The sequence below is a fragment of the Camelus bactrianus genome, chromosome 12, assembly GCF_048773025.1.
Source record: "Camelus bactrianus isolate YW-2024 breed Bactrian camel chromosome 12, ASM4877302v1, whole genome shotgun sequence".
Lineage (NCBI taxonomy): Eukaryota > Metazoa > Chordata > Mammalia > Artiodactyla > Camelidae > Camelus > Camelus bactrianus.
This window is the reverse complement of record NC_133550.1, coordinates 62,506,682-62,531,658: the sequence shown is the minus strand read 5'-3', so window position 1 is coordinate 62,531,658 and position 24,977 is coordinate 62,506,682. Positions and strand designations below refer to the sequence as shown.

Genomic DNA, 24,977 nt, shown 5'->3' with positions numbered 1-24,977 from the left:
GCTCCAGGCACCACACAGCCCTCAGGGCAATTCCATGGAGACTGCCGCCAGAGAAACTATCCTGTCCCCCTTGCTCCTCTGGGGTCACTCTTGTCCCCAAGGGATCTGCCCTCACTATGGAGTCCTCTTGCCTGGGACACTTTCTTCCCACCTTGGCCCAGCTGCTCTTCTCCTACAGGGGCCTCCTGACCTCCATGGCTTGACAGGCCCTACTCAGGGCCTCAGCAGTACTCTCCTGGGTGGCTGGCACAGGAGAGCAGTACATGGATGCTCAGGCAGGGCTGTCTGCCTCTATTCCCAGCTCTGACACCACCTGTGTACCTGGACAGGCTCCTTGGTCTCTCTGTGTCCCCGTTTCCTCATCCGTAAATCGGGAAGTTCATACGTCAGAGTCAGGGGCAGGGAGTGATATGTCTGTTAACAAATGTAAACCTTTAAAACAGCACTTTGACATTGTGTTTGTTATTATTAATGTCTGTTTAGGTGTTTATCTCCCTCCTGGACTAGCTGATGAAGATTAGTGAGGTTCATTCACAAAGGACCAAGTGAGTCATCTCCATATTCTACACTTTACAGTGTCAGATATACAGAAGGACCTTAGAACATGTTTGCCTGGAGAATTCAGTAGTTCCTCATCATTCACCACTCATTTATTGAGTGCCTTCCGCATGCCAGGTACCAGGCTAGGAGCTGCAGATGGGGCAGTGAACAAGACAGCATTCCTCTGTACCAGGGTACTAATATCCAGATCAGAAGTTCTCAAACTATTCGTTCTAAGAACCTCTTTACTCTTAGAAAATTCAGGATCCCAAAGAACTTCTGTCTGTGTAAATATCTAACGACAGTTACCGTTAGAAACTAAAACAGAGAATGTTTAAAAATATTTATTAATCCATTTTAAATAATAATAAGAAGCTCACATATTAACATTAGTGACATATTTTAATGAAAATAGTTGTATTTTCCAAAACAAAACAGACTAGTGGGACAACACTGATACTGTTTTGCATTTTTGCAAGTATCTTTAATGTCTGGCTTCATGGAAGACAGCTGGGTTTTCATGTCAAACTCGATCTGTGCGATACGTTGCTCTGATTGAAGAACATGAAAAAAATACTTCAAAAAATACATTCTCCTTTTTCGTAAAAATTGAGACTACTGACACTCCACCGTGCCCCCGGCCTCGCCCACCACCGAGCGGCCAGACCCTAGAGGCTTGACCTACGAAGCTGGACTAGTGGTGGACGGCTTCCGGGAGAAGGCGAGGGCTTGGCTCGCAAAGGGTTGGTTGGTTGGCTTGTGATTGGACGACAAATGCGACCTTCGGCGCGTTGGCCCCGCCTCCACATCCCGCCCCCTTTCCTCCCAGTGGTAAACCTAACACAGGCGTTCTAAGGAACGTGGGCACTTCCGCCCGCCGACGGCGGAACCTTTCATTTTCGCTCGGGTTTCCGCCGAGACAACAAGGGCGGCCAAGGCGGAAGTAGTTGAGGCGCGTGGGCGGGGCTAAACGCAGCAATGTCGGCGGCCTTGCTCCGGCGGGGTTTGGAGCTGCTGGGGATGCCCGAGGGTAAGGAGGCCCTGCCCAGGGACGTCCAACCCTGGAGGGAAGGTGGCAGGGCCGGGGACAGGAGTCAGGAGGGTGCGGAACGATCCAGGCCTGGCTTAGCCTTGGTGAGATGGGAACCCTGATAGCCCTCCAACCTGGTCCGATCCTCTCTCTTTTCCCCTACAGCCCCCGGGGTTGCGCCAAGCCAGACCAAGCCCAGCGCGGCTCCAATGAAGCGGACCCGGAAGGCGAAGGCGACCCAGGGCCAGAAACTAAGGAACTCGGCCAAGGGAAAGGTGCCCAAGTCGGCCCTAGGTGAGCTCGGGAAGGGGCTGGATGTGCTTGCTGCTCCGGGGGTTGAGGGCAGTGCCCTGGAGGAGGCAGCGCTTGAGTCAGGGTTTGAAACATTCGCCAGGCATTTCTAGAATACCTACTGTGCGACGGGCACGGAGCAGCGCCCTGGGAACACGGAGGTGAACGAATCACATCGTCCCGGCCTTCAAGGTCTACAGTCCTAGTGGGAAGAGAATCATCAAAGAGTTGAAATCAGCGTATAGTTGCGAAGTGTAATGAGGTCTATGCAGTAAAACTGTGATGTTCTTAGAGGGACCTAAAATAAAAAGCCAAATTAGGCTTCTCTGAGGAAGCAACACTTAAGCCCAGACCTGAAGGAAGTATAAGAGTGAGCTAGGGAAAGAGTACTCTAGAGAGAACGGCATATGCGGAGTCAGAAATTTTATTGCTTTTGAAAATTTGAAAGAAGCCTGGTAAAGGGGACATATAGTGAACAAGGGTCAGAGACAGAGCATTTAATAAAATTAATACTCCTTGTGCCTGGTACTGTTCTAAGCCTCATACAAATGTTCGTTCATTTAATTCCTCGCAGCAACCCTGGGAGGTCGGTACTATCATTACCCTCATTTTACAGATACAGAAGCGAGCAGATGGTACAGGTAGAAACCAGGCAGTGTGTCTCCAGAGCCCTGTTGTCACTTACTCTATTCAAGTAGGAGGTGCTGTGGCCTGGGCAGTGGTGATGGTGCAGAGATAAGAAGAGAATGGTGTGAGTGGAAGATGCGCTGAGGAGAGAGCATTGGTGGCTGTGAGGGTGAAGGAAGAGGGAGTCAGCGAGACTGGAGCCCAGTTTCTAACAGAGCATGTTGGGGGACATGGTGCCACTTGACAAGATGTATGGACTTGAAGGGGAGCAGCTGTGGGCAAAATGGTGGGATATTGACATGTGACAGGACTTGGTGAGCTCCCAGTGTGTCTTTGAATCCCCAGGGCCAGGTACATAAAAGGTGTTTGAGTATTTGTTAAAAGTCTGTGAATTCCAAGGAGGAAACAGCATGAGCAAAGTGTGGAGGCAGGAAAGTGGGACTTGGCTGAGCACCAGGGATGCTGGTGTGGAGCAGGAACATCTGATGCCAGGGGCCACCCCTCCATTCCAGCCGTCCTCCCACTGCCTGTCTTGGCACATTACTGATGAGTGCAAGGACTCTCGAGCTTAGGTGGCCAATCTAAGGACCACTTCTGTGGCTGCCGCCTTGGTCTGAGCTTCATCACCTCTTGCCTGGATTATTGCAGATGCCTCCTAACTGGCCCCCTATCTCCACCCCTGTAATCTTTTTCTCACCACTACAGCCAAAGTGACCTGTAAAATCCTAAGTCAGACCTGACTCTCCTCTACCCCAAATCCTTAGTGGCTCCCATCGGACTCGGTGAAAGCCTGAGTTCTGCATTCTTACGTTGCTTCACAAGGCCCCACATGATCTGCTCCCCTACCAGCTTTGTCTCCTAGGGCTGTCCCCTCCCCATCCCAGCCATTTTCTTTTCTTCAAGCACATTAATCACACTTCTGCTTCAGAGCCTTTGCACTGGCCATTCCCTCTATACAGAATGCTCTTCCCCAACCTGGGCACACTCTCTCCTTCCAGTCTTTGCTCAGAACTCAATTCAGCAAGGCCTTCTCAGGCCCTTCTATTTAGAATTGCAACCCTGCTCCCTAGCATTTCTCATTTCTGTTTACTAGTCTCTTTTTCTCCATAAAACCATTACCTTCTAAAATACAGTTTTTCTCGTTTACCATCCCTTTTCCTATGGAGTGTAACTTCCTTAAGGGCAGAAGTTTGTCTGTTCTGTTTCCGGCTGTGTGCTCTGGCATCAAGAACAGTGCCTCATACCGAATAAGTGCTCAGGATGTATGGGTTGAATAAATCACTTGAGCAACTGGAACCAAGGGAGACTTTGAGCAGGATCTTGTAGAGTGTGGTTTTGACAGAAGAGCCCGGGCTGTTGCAGTAATCTTCAGAAGGAACGATGGGGCTTCGATGGGGCCTTTGGAGGGTATGGGTGGAGTGGGGAAATGTCAGGATGGGACCTGGAAGGCTTCCAGGGGGTGAATCTGAAATGATGCCACCCTGCCTACCACCCACAGCTGAGTTCCAGAAGCGAGAGCGTCGGGGTTACCTTGACGTAAACCTGAGGTTTATGACCAGTGCAAGGAGCACAGTGGCTGAATCTGTCACCCAGCAGGTTTGTCAGGGGTTGAGCTGTGGGAAGGAACAGGGTTGGGAGGGGGCTGCTGAGGCTGTTCCTGGGACCTGTGGGAGTCTCAGTCCTGAGCAGAGGGTGGAAGCTGAGCCACCCTACAGGCTCCTAGGAGCTGGACTACACTGCTGGACTGTGAGAGGCTCTCCCGGGGGGGGCCGAGAGCAGAGCTGGGTCGAGCAGGGGCGGGGGGCGGGAAGGTGGGAGTCTGGGCCTGGCCTTACTCCCTTGTGGCCCCTGTGGGTACCTCCTGCTGGCCTCCTCTGTAAGTGGAAATGATGTGTCCTGCTGCCCAGGACAGTGTGAGAGGGCAGCACTTGGTCAGCTGTGCCAGGTGTGTGGCTCCAAGTGGCGGTCCCTCATGTGCTAGGAGTCACCACCCCAGGGCTCCTGACTCCCACATGCCCCCAGATTGTGCGCCAGAACCGGGGCCGCAAGGCCTGTGACCGGCCTGTGACCAAGACTAAGAAGAAGAAGAAGAAGGCCGAGGGCACCGTGTTCACCGAGGAGGACTTCCAGAAGTTCCAGCAGGAATACTTTGGCAGCTAGGCTTCCAGGAGGGCACAGCAGAAGGGGCCCTTGGGCCCAGCCTCCTGCTCTCAGCTCTGCTGGCCTCCGGAGCCTGCCCTGCATGGTGCAGCCAGCCTGGCTCAGGATGGCTCGGGAGTGCAGTCTGGGGGAGGCTGGGATGGAGCTGGCGAGCTGAAAGCCCAGGGGAGGATCTTCACTGACCGGCGCTGATACCTGCAGGCTCAGGGGGTGCCATCTACCTGCCGGAAAGGAACATTACTGACTGTTCTGTCTGCTTTGGCCCAAGTAGGCCCTCTGGGCTGTTAGCTGTGGAGGGGCCAGTTAGTGGGCCCTCAGGGATCTCACTTCTGATAGGAGGGCTGCTGGATTCTAATAAATGTGGCCTGGGAGCTGCGCGTGCTGCTCTGACTTACAGGGTGTTGCCCATCTCCTCTGGCACCAGGGATCCTTCCCTCCCTTCCCCCACCTCCTGAAGTGGATCTTAGAGCTCCGGGTCTGAAGTCTTCCTGTCCGGCCCCAGCGCAGGCGCCACCCAGAGAGCAGTTCGTCCACCTACCACCCAGGCCTCCTCCCCTGGGGGTGGCAGCCACAGCTGAGAAGGCAGCTCTTGAGGCAAAAATAGTGCCCGCAGCTGCTGGGGGCTTTGTTCCAGGGACACGGACACCAGGGTCTGAGGGAGGGGGTGCTGCTGCCTCAGCCCACTGCCCCAGGCTTGTGCCCTTGGGAGCAGGTGGGGCAGGGAGTCAAAGGCCACTTGTTTCTCCTCTCTCTGTCACATAAGGTGGGGGCTGGTGGGGCCATTCTGGAGGTGACCTCAAGGAACAGGGTTTCATGCTCAGGTCTGTGCGGAGCAGGAGGTGGTGCCAGGGCTGGAGCTGCACCAGTGTGAAAAGGCAGAGGCTGGACCGCGCCCAGCGGGCCCAGTGCCAGACCCACTGAACAAATGCACGAGCCAGTGAGTGGTGCTGCCCAGGTTGGTCTTCAGGGCGGGGTTGACAACAAGGCCTCAAAGCCCAGGAAGCCCTTCTGTGGAGGGTGGGGCCCCAGATGCCTTCAGGCAGCTCCGCCTGGCTCTCCTAGCACCCTCACAGGGCTCCTCAGGACGTGGCGTTGTCTGGTGAGGACTTTGGCGTCTCTGGCAGGGAGTGAGTGCCCACACCCGCATGGGCTCTTTTGTGCAAAAGGAAAGAGTTTTAGCCAACATGCACCCAGACCCGGGAAGAGGGAGTCTGTTCCTAGTCATTAACCAGCTTTCCACCTTGAACGGGGACAGGAGGGGACCACTGCCTGAGGCTGTTGGAGCCAGTCCTGTCTGCAGGTGGCCTCCATCTGAGAGTAGGAAGCAGACCAGCCATCCAGGAGGTGAAGGTGGGCAGGAGAGGAGGTGCCACGGCTCCAAACCAGTATTGACCCACCTTCCTCAGATGGGCTTGTTCCGGAGATGGGAGAGGCTGGTGTTCTTACGTCCCCCTCCCGCCTGCTGAGACCGCAGTGGGGAGGGAGACACTTGCACCCTGGGAGACTCGCTCCCCTCATCTCTTAAGCAGCTTAGCAAGGAGCAGGCTCAGCTGCTCACTCTTGCTCACCAGGATTTTGCTTCTCTGAAGAACAGGCTGACCAGGGCCCTTGGTTCCTGCCCCTCCCTGGGAGTGGAATGCCAGGGCCTCCCTCCTGGGGGAGAGTGCAAGCAGGGGTTCAGTACTTCTCTGCTTGTGGGTTTTCTGGTCTTATGTTACATTTGTGCCAAGTAGCACTAGTGGGGTTACGTGTCCAGGCTCCCTTTGCATGACTAACGATAGTATTCACCCCGAGAGTCTGGTCCATGGGTCGTGGTAGGACTCAGTAACCTGTATTTAACAGTCACTCTGGACAGTTCGGGTGCAGGCGGTGAGAAGGCGGCAGGGGGCCCGGCGCTGGTGCCAGAGGAGGAATGATGTGCCACCATGGGGGGTGGTGCAGGAGTCACGGATGAGGGCGCTGACCCTGAGCCCCAGGACCTGGTGATAGATCTGTTGAGAAAGTAAGGGACAGGAACCAAATAAGAGGGCACTGGGTTGCTGCATTCAGGCCAGGACTGAAAAGGCCAGAAGGAAAAGATCTTCCTCGAGTGAGTGGATGTAAAGCACTGGGAGCATTTGTGTCTCGTGGGTTTGGGGCAGCTGACATGTGCACTGGACTGAGTGAAGCTTGAAGATCCCACATGGGGACCAACAGGAGAGGCTTCTATGGGGGTGGTCTGCTCACACCATCTGCGCTCCCTGGTCTCCATGAGTCTGGAGGGGTTGGCTGAGGCCAAGCAGGAGAGGGCAGGACTGCCGTGTGGGACCTCACTGGGGCCCAGGTCCAGGTTTGTTCAGAGATTGTGTGGACAAGAGGCTTAACTCAAGTTCACGCAGGAGCTAGGCGGGTCCCCATCAGGTGACTTCTAGCAGCGCTGAGGCCGGGGCCCTCGTGGAGAGGCAGCTAGGACTGTGTGCCTGTCTATTCCTTTGCCTGGGTTGGCTTTCTTCGGGTGCTCTCCCCATTCTCTACCTCCATGACTTTCCCCACCCTTCGCAGCCCAGCTCAGGCGCCCTTTCCTCTGTTTCCTGCCTGCTGTGACCTCCCACCCAGGAAGTTCCTAGGCAGAGGGAACAGCCAGTGCAAAGGCCCTGAGGCAGGAATGAGGTTGGCGGAGAGGTGCAGGAAAGCCATCGTGGCTGGAACAAGGTGAAAAGGAGCTGAGGACAGGGAGGACCTTTGCTGCGTGCACATCCCCTCACTGCCTTTTGGGTCTCGGGGGGCCTTAGCTGCAAGCACCTGGTAAAGGGCCCAACGCGGTATCCTGGCTTCAGGGCTCCAGCCTACACTGCCCCTCAGAGCACCCCAGAAGTGGTGTTTCCCATCTGCTAAATCACCATCTCCAAGGGCTGCCCAGACTGGCACTGGATGACTGCTGTGGCCCGCATCAAGGTCACTTCTAGGGCTGCCCTCAACACTCAACCTCCCCATCGCCCCATGCCACATGCCCTGGGCTTGGGTTGAGCAAAGCAGACACACTGTTGGGGGTGGACAGAGAGCAGCAGCATTTGGAGATGTTTTCTTTGTATCTTACATAAAAAAAAAAAAAAATCCAATTGCAAAACTGAGGCACAAAGCAAAGTTTAAAGATGGCAGCTGTGCTTACAGCTGACCTTAGGCTCCCCACTCTCTTCCAGTCCTTCCCAAAGCCACCAGTCATGATGCATATGAACTATCTTGAGAAATTGTACACATCTGATCAAAACCACGAAATCTCAGCAACCACACGTGCCCTCTGTATCCCCAGTTTAAGAGTGTCCAGGGCTGCCCTTCCAATCCTGCCTGTAAGGAACTTTGGGAGCCACACAGATTTGTGTGCATCCTGCAGTCAGACAGCCTGGGCTTGACTCTGCCACCGGCTAGCAGGGCAAGTTACTCAACCTTTCTGGGCCTCAATTTCCTCATCTGTAAAATGGGAAGATAATCATTTAAGTTTTTGGCACAGAACTGTTTTTATAGTATTAGTTAACAATCTTTATTAAACCAATAAATCCTTGTGTATTTAGCAGGTAGCTGCTTAGATGAGGTGACAAGGGTTAACTTCTCTGACAGTTGTAACACATGGATGGGTGGCTTGGAGAAGGGAATTCTACAAACCAAGGCCAATGAGACCTTGAAGATCTCAAGTCTAAGGTCCAAGTGACACCTGCCCCACTGGTGCCTTGGGGAAAGGCTCCCATTTGATCATCGGCTACATTGGGTTCAGCAGTGACCTGGCTCTCCCACATTACTCTGGCAGGTGCCAGGAAGCAAGTCAGGGAGTACTCACCTTACCACTGGGGGTAAGACAGGCACAAACCCAGACTGAAAACCCTGGAGTGACAGCGGGCTTTATGGCTCGGTATCCTCTGCATACCCCTTCCCACAGGACTTGTGCTGGTGCCACCTTGGTGGCTGCCTCACCAGTTGTCATGGGGAGTGGGTCAAGTGCTCGGAATGGAACCTAGAGCCACATTAACATCACCCTTGTCCCAACCTCTCACAAATCCACTTTATTTGTTCCAGCAAAAACAGCTTTCTCTAAATAGACCCTACTGGGAAGCAGCCTCTACAGAATTGCAGCAGCTTATTAGCGAAGCCTAATCTCCTTGTGTGCCCAGCTCAAGGGCTGTGGGGCCTTATCTGGGAACTTGATAGATGCTGGCACAAAGCCACATCATGAGCAAATGGGTGGAACCCAGGCTGTTCCTTTAACCTAAATCTCACCAGCTTCAACCATACCTAAAGGCTCTCATGTCAAGCACAACAGTTCTTGGTTCTGGGGAAACACCTAGCCACAGACTGGGGGGGGGGGGGATCTAGCCCAATACCCCGTCTCAGGTTCAAGTGACATCACCAGTGGCCCTGACCTACTGTCCAGCAGTGTTGGGGGAAACAAACTCTGGGCTCAAGTTACAAGTCCCGACAACCAACCCCACAGCAAGTGAAAAAACTGACTCCAGGGGAACAAGACACCAGACAGCAGTCTACAGAAGTACTTTCACTACAAAATAATTTATTAAAACACAGCTTCAGCACTAGCCTCCTATGTACAAGCACATACTCCTGACTACCCTAACTAGGGGACCTTTTTCTTCCCCCTTGCCTTGCGAACCTCTTCTATCAGATCTTTCAGATACTGGATCTCCTTGGTCAAGGAATCTGCCTTCTCTTTCAGAGCCTCATTCTTCTTTTCTAGCTCTTTACATTCACCAGTGAGGGCCTCCTGCTCTGCCCTCTTCTTCTGGCGGTACCTTGTGGCTGCCGTCTTGTTCTGCTCCATTTTCTTCAGCTTCTTATCTAGTTTCTCACCCTTGACTTTTGCTGCTACCATCTTCTCTCGAGGAGGGTCATAGGGTTTGGGGCGGGCAGAGCCACAAGGGGCACCTGGAGATAGCAGGCTCCTATTTGGAGAGCCCCTGGTGGTAGAGGGGCTATGCTGGGGAGAGCCCGGATAGGAGTCAGGGCTCATACAGATGCCACTATCATTATCTGAAGGGCCATCCTCTTCCTTTATGCACGGAACACTAATGTAAGCAGTAGAGTCTGGCTTCCTATCTCCTTCAGAGATATCCACTTCACTGCCTAGTTCTAAACTAAAGGAATGATCTGGAGTGGAGGACAGGGCCCCTGGGGAAAGGGGAAGAGGCTGCAAGAAGATGAAAGGGGCAACCTGGTCAGTTGCTGGTAAACTTTCTGGGAGATGGCCAATTGGGTTCACTATCTGGGGGGGCTCCTTATTAGTTTCCTGGAATAGGGGGTCAAAGAGATCACATGTGTCATCCAACGTGGCCAAAAGCTCATCTGGCATGGTTTCCAGGTCATCTATACCCAACAGGGCATCAAAGTCGAACTCCTTCAGGTCCATTTTCTCCACCATCCAATCTGTCCCGGAGAAAGCATCCTCTGCAAAACATTAAAGAGGAATAAACTAATCGAATCAGCTGCACACAGCAACAAGGCCCTATTATCAGACCCCACACGCAGATTAAAAAAAAAAGCCCACTCACCCTTGCCGTTGTCTGAGGCACTGACCAACCCATCCACAGCCAGCCATTCGGAGGAGCCCGCCTTAGCTTTGTCGCTGGAGAACCCATGAGGTTTGAAGTGCTTGGCCACCTCCAGGTAGTCGTCTAAGAGACCTAGGCTCTCTTCAGCCCCCAAACCCGACTGGTCGAAGGGGGACATCAAGCCCCCCACCAACACCTCGCTGCTCAGGAAGCTCATCTCGGCCATGTTGCGGAGTTTTGACGAAATCGAGGAACGCGCTTAATTCGAAGGTGTCTTTGTCGGTTACAGCAACGCTGCTGCTGAATGCCGTGAAAAGCCTGAATAGAAATCAGAAGCCACGTCCCATTAGCGATCAGCTGGTCTGAGAGTTTCATCTTTTCACCCAGGAGGCAGGATGGCCACATCAAAACTCTATTTGGCTGTTGAGAATCGGGAACATGTGGCCCCAGAGCCATTGAGCCAACCTTGGCCGCTCCCAGGTCAGGCTGCACAAGATGGACGCCCGGCCGGCCAGAAGAGGAAGGAACTCCATCCTCTCATCCGAGTCCGGCCCCGCCCACGCTGCCCGTGACTCACGCCCCGACCGCCGCCCTGCCGCCATCTTGGTTACTGCCACGTTTCGCGGGGCGCCAGGCCGGACCCCGGCGGGTTCCGGGGGTGGGCCCGGGGCCGCCGACCGCCTCACCCCTCCGCACGGCTTTGAGATCTGCCGACCCAGGGGCGCTGGCGTCTCGGGGACACCCAATCAAAGGCCACGCGTCCCGGACGCTCGTAAAACTGCTTCCCCCCGACGCCGACGCCCAGTCGCCGGCCGCGCCCAAGCAGGTGGAAACCTCTCGCCAAGTCGGGACGCAAGGCCAAGGCGGGCAGGGCCAGTACTTACGCCATGGCTTAAGCCGGTGAGGGGTGCCGCTGCAGAGCCTGGTGCTGCTGCCGCCGCTGCAAAGGCCAATGCTGCCGCTGGCACTGCTGCCTCTAATACGCCATGGTGGCTGCGGACCCTGCGGGAGCGGAGAAGGAAAGGCGCGCACTCGCGAGGAGGAACTACATCTACATGGGAGAGGAGAAGAAATGGCGGCCGCCCGCCGAGCGCAGGTCCTTTATAGACTCTGCCTCTGTGAGGACGCATCACAGAGCACATCCTTCCGCCGAGGTCACGTGACCCGCGCCTTTTTTTCTCTCTCTCTCTCTCTCTCTCTCTCTCCTCCCACCCCCCAGCCCCCGCGTTGTCATATGTCCGACGCTCTTACCGTTTCCAGTCTCCGGCTTTTATGTCCAGGGCGTAGCTGTGGAGAGAAAATGAGTTCTTTTTATTTATGGCCCCAAGAAAAAGGCGCACTACTTTACTAGGCTTTTAAGATCAAAGAGTCACTTCCTTCTGCCGCCAAGGAGAGCGGAGGGATTCTTCACACTCTCACTTCCGGTGTTAGTCCGAGGGCGGAGAGAGGAGTCTTTCATCCCAAGAAAGGGTTTTTTTTCTGTGGAGTACGAGGTCGCCTGGTTATCGCGCGAGATGCTAGCGGAGAGCGAGCATCGAAATAATTGGTCAGGCATGATGAGTCTTAATATATCTCGAGTTTCTTACTGGCTCAGGCCTCGAGGTGGGCGGGTAGTTCAGTGAGGGAGTCCCTGATCTGCGCAGGGACGGGCGGATCGCCTAGTGCACTTCCCGCCGCTTGGCTCTTGTTTCTACCAGCTCTTCTCGTGACTCTGTTCTGCAGTGGCTTCCCCAGCTCGGCCACCCTTAGCTGGTCAAGACTACCATGGTTCCTGCCCCAGGCAGCCTTACCCCAGTGCGTCTCAAATAGTGGCGTTAGGCCGCGACCCCTGCAGTGCTTTCCTTGCCGCGGTCAGGGCAACTCCCAACTAGCGACCGTGTTCAGGCCGAAGATGAAGCTAAGCAAAAGGAAATGTCATTTCATGTGCGTTTTCATCTGCAAACATTTGCAATATACTGAGGACGTGCAACCCTTCAGGAGCTGAAAGGCGGGACTGAGGACCTCAGTCGAGATCACCCAGTCTATGCTCACTTATCATCAAAGGCCAGCACTGCGTCCTTACTAAGTGTAAAGTCGAGTCGGGGAGATGCAGAATCCTGTAGTCTAATCTATAATATTTTTTACATATCCATTCTGCTAAAATATAAGTTTGATGTTCTTTTAAAGAATGCAGCCTATCACAGGGGAACGTCTTTCGGTTTCGGTAGATTCAGTTCCCCTAAAAACAAGGAGACATTTTTTTCGGCTGGTATCTCTCATTCTAGTGTAGTTTCAGGTTATCTTCCAACTCTGTAACTCCCAGGCATAACAGCGTCCTAGCAGATCCCACTAAAGCCCGTGAGGAGAAACTTGAGAACCCATGCCCAACTAAGGGAGTTTGTGTTTGGAGCCTGCAGCCCAGGTCAGGGCCAGCAACTTGCTCTCTCTACTGGGGAACTGTTCAGAGGGCTTAGAAAGCTCTCCACCATTCTCCAGTCCTCTCCATTGCAGGCCCTGTAGGGGCAGAAACCTTGAGTTTCTGCTTCCTTTTACTTCAGTGAGCCAGAAAACTATTTCTATGAGGGCTGTGATGTCAAAAATTTGGGAAGCACTGTCCTACATAACTACTGACCAGTCATTGACTTGATCCAATCAGGCCATCAATTTTACAATGATAAACTGAGGACTAAAGAGATGAAGTGTCTTGCCCAGAGAAGGCAGAATGAGGTAGGGGTTATAAAATAGATTTTAGGGGCACCCCCCCCCCAAATCTTGGCTGTTCCATTTATTAGCAGAAACATTTTGCTTAAGTGACTTTTCCTTGCTGAGTCTGTTTCCTGATCTGTAAAATGAAGCTAATAATGAACATACCTATCCTTACAATGAAGTAAGATAATATATGCAAAGCACTGAGCCAGGGGCCTGGTACCTGTTAAGTGTTGGATAAATGGTTGCTATTACTATTATTAGAACTTGGATCTTCTGACCCACCTCCCAATCTCCATTACATCATTGTTTCCTCAGAGGACTATCATTTACTGAGCTGACCCAACAACTATAAACTGGTAGAAGCAAATCATACTGGATGCTGGGTGTGGTTTTTCTTTCCCCTTGGGGAAATCATAAGTATCTAGATATGCATAAGGCATCTAGTCTTTTGGTGCAAAGGCAGGAAGAATCCCTGAGCCACTACCCAGGTCTTCTGAAGGTGTAACTAAGGACCTAGGGGGTATGTCCTCCTTTTGCTGTACGTTGGGACATGTCAGTGCCTCTTGATGGATGACCACACAGATGGTTCAGAATGAGAGTAACACTGCCCCAGTTGGACACCGTAGAGAGGTGGAAGAATGACTCCGGTGGCAGCTTGCCCCACCCATTCTATTATGGAGACCTGGGTCAAGCACTTCAAAGTTTCCCCTAGCTGCAAATGGAGAACCGGTACCACTCCTGTAAGAAAACGTTTTATACCATACACAAAAGTCAAAACTTTTGGAAAGGAGTTGGAAAGGAGACTTTTATTTTCTTCTAGCCATGCTGTGGAAGGACAACATGTTCCCCAGCTTTATTTCCTCCCTCAAGGAGAAAAAGGACAGTAGTTTTCTAGGTCTCAGGACTAAGCTGCTTCTAAGTGGACCTAGCCAAGACAGGACAGAAAGACTGGAGACTGATTCCAAATCTGTCAGCTAAACACATCAACTGCTCATTGACGGGCAGGCAAGTGACAAAGGCAGGTTGTGGACTTGGCCTCAGCAACCAAGAATATAGGGTATGAGGTGATCAAAATGAAGAGGTAAATAACACACTGTATGCAGTTAACCCAGAACCCATCTGTGGTATTTTGGCCACTTAGGATGAGAAGTATCTAAAAAGGCTACAGCCTCACAGCTCTAGTCCTAAGTGTCTCTTGCCATTCTCTTTGGCCTTGAGCTTCAGCACAAAGGGCAGATTTCTAACAAATCCTGTGAGAGCAGAGGTTCTCAGCCAGGGTCATAGTCTCAGAGAAGATGTAGCTGGCAGAGATTCTGGACACATGCAGGGATCCCTACTCACACAACCCTCCTGGGGCCTCTCCAGGGCCTTTAGATCCCAAAGCTGATTCCACATCAAAACCATTTGAGGTCTCAACTTGAGTGGAGTACTAGGGAGCAAAAGTCAGCTAATCTGGAGTGTGACCAGGAGAACCACCAGGGGTTGAGCCCAGGAGGAAAGGTAATAGGCCTCACAACACAGGTTTTCCAAACATGAGTTTCGATTATTTATTTGAAAAAAAAAAAAGTCACAACCAAGTGTATAAAGAAAAATACTGCTGTCCTGAACTCATGTTTTACGAAGGGGCAACAGGGAAAACCAAAATACACTTAAGATGATGAGCATTTATGTAAGCATTAAGCTAACTATGTGGTTTGCTAACCTAGATGGTGCAAAAAAAATTTCCAGATGGAAAAGCAGGAGCAGATACTCTTACTTCACGCAAAAGTGGGAGTTACTGAAAAGGCAGGCTGAAAGGCGGGGAAAGGCCCTACATCTTTCTCCAGAGACTAAAATCAGGCAGGCGATGTTCCTTCCTCTATACAAGAATCTCAAAGCACTTAACTGTTGTCTAAGTTTTGATGAGACTCACCCCGTCTCACTCAGCAAACCCTGGTGAGCAAAATCACCAGGACCAGGGCCAAGAATTCCCACTGCTTTTAGTTCTGAGGACTTCTAAGAGATTCTTGCTTATGGAAATGGTGAAGTTAGGGTTTTTGGTTTTGTGAAACATAGGTAAGAGACAGAGCTGCCCTTAGAAAGATGCTCTTTAGAAAAAGAGGAGATAAACTCAAATCACAATTACACTTGGCTTTGATAATTTGGGATTTGGTCTTTAAAATCTTTTCTTTTTTGAGCTCTCCTTCTTATGTTTTATATGGAATTTTGTCTGATATCAGCTTGGGGAAATTATAGGTTTTATAATATTTACACTGGGAAAACCAAATTTTTTATCAGTGAAGAATAACTCATGCTTTTGCAACTTTCAGCCCCCCCTGATCCCTTCCTTCTAATAGACATCAGATGGGTGCATCAGAACCAGCAATGCCAGGCCCCGCCCCATACCCTCTACATCACCCACCCAGGGCAGCACTCGGGCATAGGGATGGTTTTAAACTCCACTGTGATTCTGATGAACAGCCAGGATGGAGAAGCTCTCTCAGGGTTCTGGGCTTTATATTTTTCATCCTCCTGCAATGTCTTTATACAAATGAAACAACTGAACCATTTTAGGGAAACTCTGCATGTACATGAGAGAAGAGGCAGGAAGATTTCCAAATATAACCAAGGTTACCCCTGGTTCTCAACCTCCTAAACCGTAACAAAAGAGGGGACAGGAATCTCTACCCTAAATCCAAAGGGTAGCTGAGGTTTCAATGCTATTTAAAGAGTCATTTCATGTCACTCTCACTGGGAAGGAATGAGACAGCTGCAGAGAGCTTCACCAGAATCTCGATGATGGAGAGGTAGTAAGAATAAAAGTAGTTAAGACTTGACGGGAGAACAAAATACTGGATGGGCGGATCAGAAACAGAATTATCATCAGCCTCTTGCCACAAACAGGAAAAAACCACAAAACAAGAAGGTGCACTGACATTTGTATTAAATATTCCTCCCCACGCTCAGGATACTTTTTACATTGCAATAAATAGTGCAATTTTAGCAGCGGGAAACAAGGAAGGTAGGAAGTACCCACCTCCCTCTCGTCTGTGTTTTATCCACGTGTTCTCTTCCTAGGTAGCACCGGTCTCCCCAGGTGCTGGGTGAGAGACAGGACAGTGGGAAGAGGTCTGTGTGTGTCTGCCTGCCTCTGGCCTCTGGCCTCTGGCCTCTGGAGGTGCCTAGAGAGTTCAGTGAGCGCCCCCTCACGTTCCTGTGGCAGACACTGGGGAATGAAGGGCTGGCTATTGGGCCTATTCCTGCTCTAAGGCAACATCCTAGAAAGGCAGGGCCTGATGGGGGAGAAACACGGTCACTGGGCCCCAACTTGTGACTGGATCTTCCTGCTGACATTCAGCTGCCTGTCAACCTCTAGCACTACTAAGACTGTCCCTGAAGGCCTTGTCCTAATTGGCAATAAGGCAAGGAAGGGGGTCAACAACAGCCTCGTCCCTCCCCGTCCCCGTCTGACTCCTGCACACAGTGGTGCTGGTCTAGACCAGCCATGGATGAGGTGCACACACCAGGCACACAGACCCTCTCCACCACTTCCGGTTTCCCCTACCCTGCACTCTTACTGATGGCCACTAAGAAACACAATCTCTGCAAAACTCTGCATCCAATTTATCTCGAGTCCTCCCTCCTGTGTGGGTCAAGGACGTGTTCCCACGAGAGACCTCAGCACTTACGGATGTAAGTCGGTCAAGAGGTGGGGGGAATGGGCTTCTTCTCCAGGAACCTGGGTCAAAGGCCAGCTTTTCCACCAGCTTTACCCCCAGAAACCCTAAATACTGTCTGAGTACTCTTTGCAGAGTTCAGTTTGAGACATGCAATCATAACTTCAGTGACATTCAACTAAAAGGCAACATCTCGATCAGGCAGATGTGCTCCAGGGAAAAGAGCAAAACTGAAGGGATGAACAGGAGGAAAAGACGGAGAAGACGTGGACAAGGGGCAGGCCACGGGGCAGGCCACAGGGCAGGGCAGACGCAGCACACCTGGGCCAGAATGCAAACACCAAGTGGTCTCAACAGCTCAGGCCAGTGCTCCACCTTCTCAATTCATTCAAGAAAAATTGGCCTGGAGCTGGGGGAGGGGAGGAGTAGGGAGCACAGTGTTTGGTAACAAAAATAGAAAGGGTTAGTGAGAAAAGAGGAGACAGAGGTGTCATTCTAATCAGCATGAAGTGACCAGGGCAATAACCAGCAAGGCAGGAGGCACCTAGGGACCCTGTGAGGCACCAACTATGTAGCCAAGTGTTTCTAACAGAGAATCCAGGGCCTGACCACTGGACACCTACTTTGGCCTTCACCTGCCCTACGTCTGCAGCAGCACCTCCGGCTCAGACAGTGAGCAATAGAGAGTGTATCCCAATTCGTCTATTTCTTCAGGGGTGAGCTCTGCAAATAAGTTCACCTTGGGGTTCAGGGCACTAGGCAGAACTCCAGCCTCTAAGTAGCTGATGAGGCCCCTCAAGGCCTGCAGGAACCGGTCGGCCAGCACATCTGGAGACCAGTCGGCCTCCTCCTGGGCCAAGTGGAGGATGACGTTGGTGAGCTGGCTGGCAGTGAGGTGGCCCAGAGCCGGAGTGGACTTGCATATGGCCTTGAGGATCTTGAGGCACAGAGAGCGGCAGCCCAAGTCGGCCTGGTCCAAAGCCCGCAGGCGTGCCGTCTCAGCAGGACGCAGGCTCAGCCGCCACAGGTTGTCATACTGGGCTAGCCGGTGGGGTCTGGCCACCAAGACAGTGTCACCAAGGGTCACTGATGGCAGGAAGTCAATGATGAGATGCTTGTCACGCTCATACTGCACTTCCAGAGTCAGAGCCTCTGGGGGTGGTGCCGGTCGGATCACATAGTCCAAGAGGGACCCTATGGCCGGCCAATTGATGGAGCCAGCCACTACCTTCTCAAACGTGTCTGCCACTATCTTCGGGGAGAGGTAGCCCCCCACGACACAGCGGTCCCAGTAACTGCTACCACGAGGAAAATACTCTGGGTTCTCACGGCGAACTAGGAAGAAACCAGGGACATTCATGATGGTGTCCTCCCCAGGGATACATGACCACAGGTTCTGCTCCAGCACAAGGGGCACAATGAGTTGGATGTGGTCAGCTGTCACCACCTGTTGAGAGCAGAATTTAAAAGGTTTAAAAATTTTAAAAGGGATTTAATCTGCTCAAGAGACAAGCTTCCCCAAACACAGGTCCCACCATCTTATATTCCCCCAACAATAAAGGAAACTAAGAATCCTTTCCTGTCACCGTATCAGTCCACAGAGGGAAGATTTACACCCAGGTCTGCGGACACTAGAGCCCGTGTTCATTCCACAGCCATACTGTCTCTGGACACACAAGTACACATGACACCCCCATGCCCTGAAGACCCCAGAAGAGGGAAAACCAGAAAGGAGAGATGGGGACAAGAAAACAGGAAGGTGGCCTCTTACGGCTTCCTAGAAGCTGTATGACTAAAAAACAAGAAAGGGTTAAAGAAGACTCAAGGCAGGGATCTCCCAATGCTACCCCAGTGTGCAAAACTCAGGAGCACTGAGACTACTCTTTCTGGCAAGTGTGGAACCTGATCTTCTGAACCAGTAGCACTATTGAGAAGCATCCTGGTCGGTACCCACCCCCACCCTTCCTGAGAACCCCCTTGTTACCTGCAGGTCATCACAGAGGCTACCACTCAGGTACATGTCCCGAAGTGGCATGTCAGGCAACTTGGCCCGCAGGAAGCTCCGGAGCTCGGCACATATGTCCACAGCAGCTTGCTTGGCCCGAGCCTGCTCGCCAGCGGGGATGGCTGCCCGGTTCCGGTAGTAAGTAAGAAGTTTCTCCTGCAGGGACATGCGGAGTCGTGACTTCTTCAAGTCTACCTGGCCCTTCCTGGCCAATGGCTTGGGCCGGGGTGGGCAGAATGTATCTGCCAAGGCAAGAGAGAGAGGCACATGAGCTCTTCCCGGGCTTGCTCAGTCCACAGAGCCGCAGCCCCAGCGAGGGGCGGGGCTGGGCACAAAAGGCAAGTGCCCACGCAGTGCCTGGCACTCATATCCTTGAGAAATGCTGAATACAGGAGTAGCACAGAGAGCCTGGAGGAAGTCCCAGAAGGGGCATGAGCCTTCCTTACCTGTGTCAAAGGCCGTGGGGTCTGTGGGAAGGGTCTGTAGGGACCTGCTCAGGCCTGTCTTCATGTCCTTGTTGAGTAACCGTGGGGAGCCCATCCAGTTTGGTTCTTCCCAGCTCCTTTTCCCTGCGTGGCTCAGGCGGGTGGGGCTGGTCGGGGCGCTGATGGCCCTGTCGTACATCTGAAACAGCAGGCACCACCCAGCACATGTACCTTCTTTCCTGTTTCCCTCCTTCCCACAGCTTAGCCTTAATGAGTTCAACTACTATTTTTCAGTAATTTTGTTTTATTCTAGATTATGGAATACTTAGCTCTACACAATCTCAGGAAATATTAAATGATATAAATAATTAAGAAACAGATTTATCCGTAATGTCACAACCCAGAGAAACTATTAATATTTTGGTATATTTCTTTCTGGAAATATGTTTATACAACTAGGATTCTCCTCTAATATATAATTTTGAAAACTGATTTTTTTCATTAATCATCTTTATCACCCTCCCACATCACTAAAAATGAATCGGTGTAGAACATTATGGTACAATTTCTGATTATACAACATTGTACCTTATGAATGTGCCATATGTTGAACACTGATTCCTTTACTTAACAAATACATAACTGAATGGCTACTATGTGCCAGGCATTGTTCTAAGTGAACAGAATAAAGTAGTAAACCAAAGAGACCCAATCCCTGCCCCCATGGAATTTTCAGTCTACCTGAGGGATACAGGCAACACGCAATAAACAAGTTAAAGTTTGCAGATAGAGACGTTAAGAAAAGTAAGAAAGGGAAACAGGAAGTATACGTGTGATGGGGGTGTTGCTAGTTTTTTTTCATTATATAATATATATATTTATTTTTAATTGAAGTATAGTCAGTTACAATGTGTCAACTTCTGGTGCACGGCATAATGTTCCACACATGCAAATATATATAGATATATTTGTTTTCATATTCATTTTCATTAAAGGTTATTACAAGATATTGAATATAGTTCCCTGTGTTATACAGAAGATATTTGTTTTTTATCTACTTTTATATATAATGGTTAACCTTTAGATATTTTAAATAAGGTAGTCAAGGAAGAATATTTTGGTTATTTGCCATTTTTCACTTGCTGGGATAAACACCTTTATTTGTATCGCCAACAATTTCTTTAGGGCAGAGCCCTAGAAGTAGATTTACTGAATTCTCTTAAGGTCTCATCTAATAATGCCAGATTACCAAGTTACATTCCCATTAGCAATGTCAGTCTTATTCTTGGTCAGCTCCACCTAGCAGCCTTACTACCTCTCCAACCCCTGGCCCTGGCTGAGGGCACTTACCCGCTTAACCGCCAGCGTGGCGATGCCCAGCATGGCCGCCCCGCCCACCCCCAGCACCAGCCGGGCATTGGAGAGCACAAAGTCAATGGCTGTGCCGATGCCGTTGTCATCCTTCTTGCTTTTGCGCTCACCAGCGCCTGCCATTGCTCACCTGGGGGTGAAGGCAGAACACAGCCATCAGCACCTGGGACCTCAAGAACCATCCCTCCTCGTCTCTCCCCCATCAGGCCAGTCCCCAACAAGTTCAGGGTACTCTGTGAGTTCCAGTAACCCAAATCCTCCTGCCCTTAACACTCACTCCATGCTCTAGGGTCGGGGGAGGTACCGTGTTGCTTGATGTATCTGGATTCAAGGGGGAGAACCAATCCTGCTACTTATGGGAAACCTCCCCACCAATCTATTGAGATTACAGAGAGCATTAAGCTCATTGTCAGCCCCTTCTTGGATTAGAGTGAAGTACCCCCCACACAACATAACCCTCTGTACCCCTTCCCAACCTCACAGTGCAGATCAGGTTTTGATCCTTTGGCCATTGCTTGCACAAAGTTAGATCTGGGAAGGTCTAATTTAATTACAGGAGGATCACCTACTCCGACCCCATCCTTTCACACACAGGGAGGTGACTGCCAGAGGTTCCGGAGAAAAGGAATGACGGAGCCATCTGCGAAACTCAGGACTCCCAACTCCCAGTATGCTTTTTCTACTGCATCATGTTTGCCCTTACCAGATCAAACTCCCCATTCTATCTACTTTCTGCAAAAAATAAATAAATAAGTAAATAATAATAACAACAACAAATACTCTGCACATGGAGACGTAACTACAAGTCCATGTGTGAGAAAGGTCCAAAGGAGAAAAGAACTCTCTGCTGATGGTCCCATTTGACAAATGCTGCTTCTTGGAGAAAGTGTGCAGGAAACTACAAGAAACTCAGGTGAGGCTGGGACTATGAGACAGAATAAACACAGCGGTCACTGCAGACTCAGCTGTTAACTGGAAAACAAAAAGTCCACCTGCTCAAGTGCACTTGAAAATGAACTAAAAATGTATTCCTCTAAAAGGAGTCCATGGGCACAAGGCAGAAGAGGCTGGCCTCCCGTCCTGTGCTCAAGGGAGGCAAGCATACACTTGCTCCCCAGCAACAGTGGAGACATCCTGACTGAAATTCCCCGAGTCCCCAAGTAAGCCCATTTCCCAGGGAGCTAGAACCCTGGGCCCGACCCAGATGAAGGATGGCAGAGTGGCTCAGATCTGAACACTGCTCGTAACACTGTGACTCTCCTCCACCTCCCATGTCCTGTACACCAGGCACTACACAGGGAGATACACAGCTGTTTCCCACTCACCAGCAGACCCAGCACTTCCGGAAGGGGAGGAAAGAAAGAGACAAGATCACTGTGCATCTTCCAGTGTGAAGTAATGTGCTCTGTAACACCCTTACAATTGGGTATTGCTAGTTTCTTATCTCGTGCCCCTTGCGTATTCCTCCCCTCTCAACAAGAAAGAAAGAAATATTTTGGGGGGGAATGGGGATTAGGTTTGTTTGTTTACTTTCATTTGAGGTACCGGGAATTGAACCCAGGACCTCGTGCACGCTAAGCATGTGCTCTACCACTGAGCTACACCCTCCCCGCCAAAGAAAGAACTACTTCTGACTACTTATTCCAGCAATTGAGTTAATTAAGAGTCACTGTCAAGTCCCAAATTATTTTTTCCATACCTAAAGTTCACAACCATGGTGGCACTTTTCTTTTCTCCATCTTTTACAGTTAATAGGAGCTTCAGGTTTAGGGACATAACTTGGCCACATTAAATATACCCACACTTCAAATGCACAGAGCAAGCAAGGCCATGGAGAAGAGTTAAACTTTGTGTTGGCAGGTGGAGACAGGCAAGAACTCCCTCCAGTGGCCACCGAGACAGAGACCAGATATAAACTCACCGGAGGCAGTGATTCAATCAGGACAAAGTTGAACGTTACACAGTTCCCCACACATAGCAAGGAAACAAAAGAACTTTTACAGATGTATTTACAACAGGGAGAACCACTGGATGGGGGTGGAAGAACCACCCTCTAAATGATCCTTGGATGTGATTCTGCAGAACATCCTCCCTCCAAGCAGAAGCCAGAAGGAGACTCTCTGGGCCATTTAGTCCTTGGCCCATCTGCTGACTGGTGAGAATGAGACGGTGAGGTGGCGTAAAAGAAAAGAGCCTGGGTTTTAGAGTTGGAAACCTTGAGACGGAGTACTTGCCTTTCAGCCCTGACTAATTAGCTGGGTGACCTCAAATGGGTTACTTAACCCCTCAGCTAAAGGGGATAATGATGCCTACATGGCCTAAATCATAGGGCTGTAGTGAGGAAAACTCATCTACTGAAATACTGTATGTGAACACTTTATAAACTGTAAAAGGACTCTACAAATGTGGGCTATCATTAAGTCTTTTAAGATTTCCATCCACAGGACAAAAGGTCAACTTCCAGAAGGCAGCCAGCAATCCAGATTGTCCTGTGAGTTACACTTTATCTTCTGAGACGGAGCCAGGAATGGCCTCTGAAACTCCCACTGATGCTCTCCTGGGCTTGAGACCAAAACTATTAAGTTGAGTGGGCTTGGGAAAAGGCTTTTCCTACTTTTGTGCAATATACTGCCCACCCAACCAAGGACCAGGTTTGACCAGATGTCAAAGACCTGGTGACCTGGAAGAGGAGTATCCACAAGCTCCCACGGGGAGACTGAAGTTCATGTTCTAGAGCGGAACTCAGTTGGTCCCAGGTGAAACTACTTATCCACAGTGTCTCCTCCATGCAGCCTCTGCTGCACTAGCCCAGAGCCTACTGGAGACAGGACTCCACCAGGCAAGGAGAGGGGCCCGGCTCCTCAGTGCAGTTAAGGAGGAGCCCCGTTGTTTACTGGGTGTAGTATCAATTTCACAAGATGAAAAAGTTCTGAAGATCTGTTACACAATGCTACGCTACACAATGTTACACAATGCTTACATACTACTGAACTGTACACTTACAAATGGGTAAAATATTAAAAAAAAAAAAAAAAAAAGAAAGAGGGGCAGGAGGAACACAAACCGGCTGGGCAGGGCTGAGGATGGAGAATGTGAACTCTGCTAACATTTCAGACAAGTTATTTAACCTGTCTCCCTGGTTACAGAAACGGGAGTAGAAATACTCATCACCCAATATAGTGGGGATGATGAGTGATGGAGGCCCTGCAGCTTCCTAGGATGACAACACAGAATTAGGGAAATTCCAAGTGGTTTCACTTGAAAAAGTCATACGACTTAAACATTATCTGGCTTGAGTACACACGAGAAGAGCTAACACATACTGAGTGCGTACCACGCGCCTGGCCCTTTTCTCCCAAAGGCCAGTCTGCCAATCAACCCGAGTCGCTGAGGAGAACCAAAAGCCATTATTACCTAAGGCTCCTCCTCCTGCTTTCCCTATTAAAAACAGCACCCTCCGCCCAGCTGGCAACTTCAGCCCTCACAGTAACCCTTCATTCTTCCCTCTCCAACTCCTGCCTCAGTTAGCTTCCACTCAAGTCCCACCGCTGTACACAGTGCACTGACGCGCAGCCTCCAACCACCTCAGTCCCTCCATCTCATCTGGTCAGATTCGCGGCCTCCAGTATCTCTCACCAATTTATTCTCCCTGCTGCCATGATTCCTCATCCACGCCTTTCCCCCGCTTACAGAGCTGTGATGGTCCCCTGCCATCAGGTATCACAACCTCCTCAACAGGGGATTCACTGTCCTTCTAGACCTGGACAAGACTCAGCTCCAGCCACTTGCCTCACAGGTGCACCACTTGAGTCACTCCAGACTCAAGTTTCCTGACCACAAAATGTGGTTTTCACCTCCACACTTGCTTATTCTTACCCATCTGCCTGGCAAGCTTCTATTTCTCATTTGAGGTAGACCTCAAATGTCCTCTTTTCCATAGCCACCTGTGATGCCTCCATCACCATCCCTCCCCCAGGGAAGCGTTATGTCCTCATCTCCAAGCTCTTTACTCACCCTCTAGTACAGAGCCACTCGCTGGCATTACTTCCCGATGACCTCTACGTTAGCCCGAGGCTCCTGATGGACCACATCACTCATCTCTATCTCAGAGCCTACCAGAACGCCAGGGCCACAGGCGGCCCTCTGGGAAAAGTTGCTGAATTAAATACAACCATTAGCTTATGGTGGGACTTCTTGATAACAGTGGCATAGGAAGTAGTAAAAAGAGCTGACGTATCACTTGCCAAGAACCGTTCCAAGTACTCTGTGTGCACCATCTCATTAAATTCTTGAAATAAGCTGAAGAGGTAGTACTATTATCATTTTACAAATGAGGAAACAGAGACCCAGGCAGGTTTAGTGATCTGCCCTAGATCCCACACTTGCTGGGAGCAGTGCCAGGACGTGAACCCAGGCACCGCCCTCGGAGGTCTGTGCACTGTGCTTGCTTTATAGACTTTCCTAACAGAATCTAGTTAGGTTTAGGGGAACATGATCTCACCCACAAGATAAATGACTCCATGGAAGAATAAGCCAGCCTGAAACTGAGCTCTATTAGTTCTAACCAATGTCTTTTCTAGCATATTCATACGTAAAATGTTCTAAGAAACAAAATGGTATCCTGATGGGGCTTGAAACTCAGTGCCTATTTTT

General features: G+C 50.7%; 3 protein-coding genes across 3 annotated transcripts; 1 reads left to right on the top strand and 2 right to left on the bottom strand.

The window, feature by feature from the left end:
* Positions 1–1,415: 1,415 nt before the first annotated feature.
* On the top strand, positions 1,416–5,019 carry RPS19BP1 (ribosomal protein S19 binding protein 1). The gene is made up of 4 exons (XM_010960278.3): positions 1,416–1,570; positions 1,736–1,864; positions 3,987–4,084; positions 4,511–5,019. Exons 1-4 carry the CDS (start codon positions 1,519–1,521, stop codon positions 4,646–4,648), a joined length of 417 nt encoding a protein of 138 aa, XP_010958580.2. The 5' UTR covers positions 1,416–1,518; the 3' UTR covers positions 4,649–5,019.
* Positions 5,020–9,165: 4,146 nt separating this feature from the next.
* Positions 9,166–11,264, bottom strand: ATF4 (activating transcription factor 4). Its single transcript, XM_010960279.3, has 3 exons — positions 11,064–11,264; positions 10,180–10,497; positions 9,166–10,075 (listed from the first exon to the last, which is right to left on the bottom strand). The coding sequence occupies exons 2-3, from the start codon at positions 10,403–10,405 to the stop codon at positions 9,249–9,251; spliced, it is 1,053 nt and encodes a 350-aa protein (XP_010958581.1). The 5' UTR covers positions 10,406–10,497; positions 11,064–11,264; the 3' UTR covers positions 9,166–9,248.
* Positions 11,265–14,400: 3,136 nt separating this feature from the next.
* Positions 14,401–20,447, bottom strand: MIEF1 (mitochondrial elongation factor 1). Its single transcript, XM_010960281.3, has 4 exons — positions 20,304–20,447; positions 18,975–19,152; positions 18,508–18,770; positions 14,401–17,970 (listed from the first exon to the last, which is right to left on the bottom strand). The coding sequence occupies exons 1-4, from the start codon at positions 20,445–20,447 to the stop codon at positions 17,164–17,166; spliced, it is 1,392 nt and encodes a 463-aa protein (XP_010958583.1). The 3' UTR covers positions 14,401–17,163.
* Between the last annotated feature and the right edge of the window lie 4,530 nt (positions 20,448–24,977).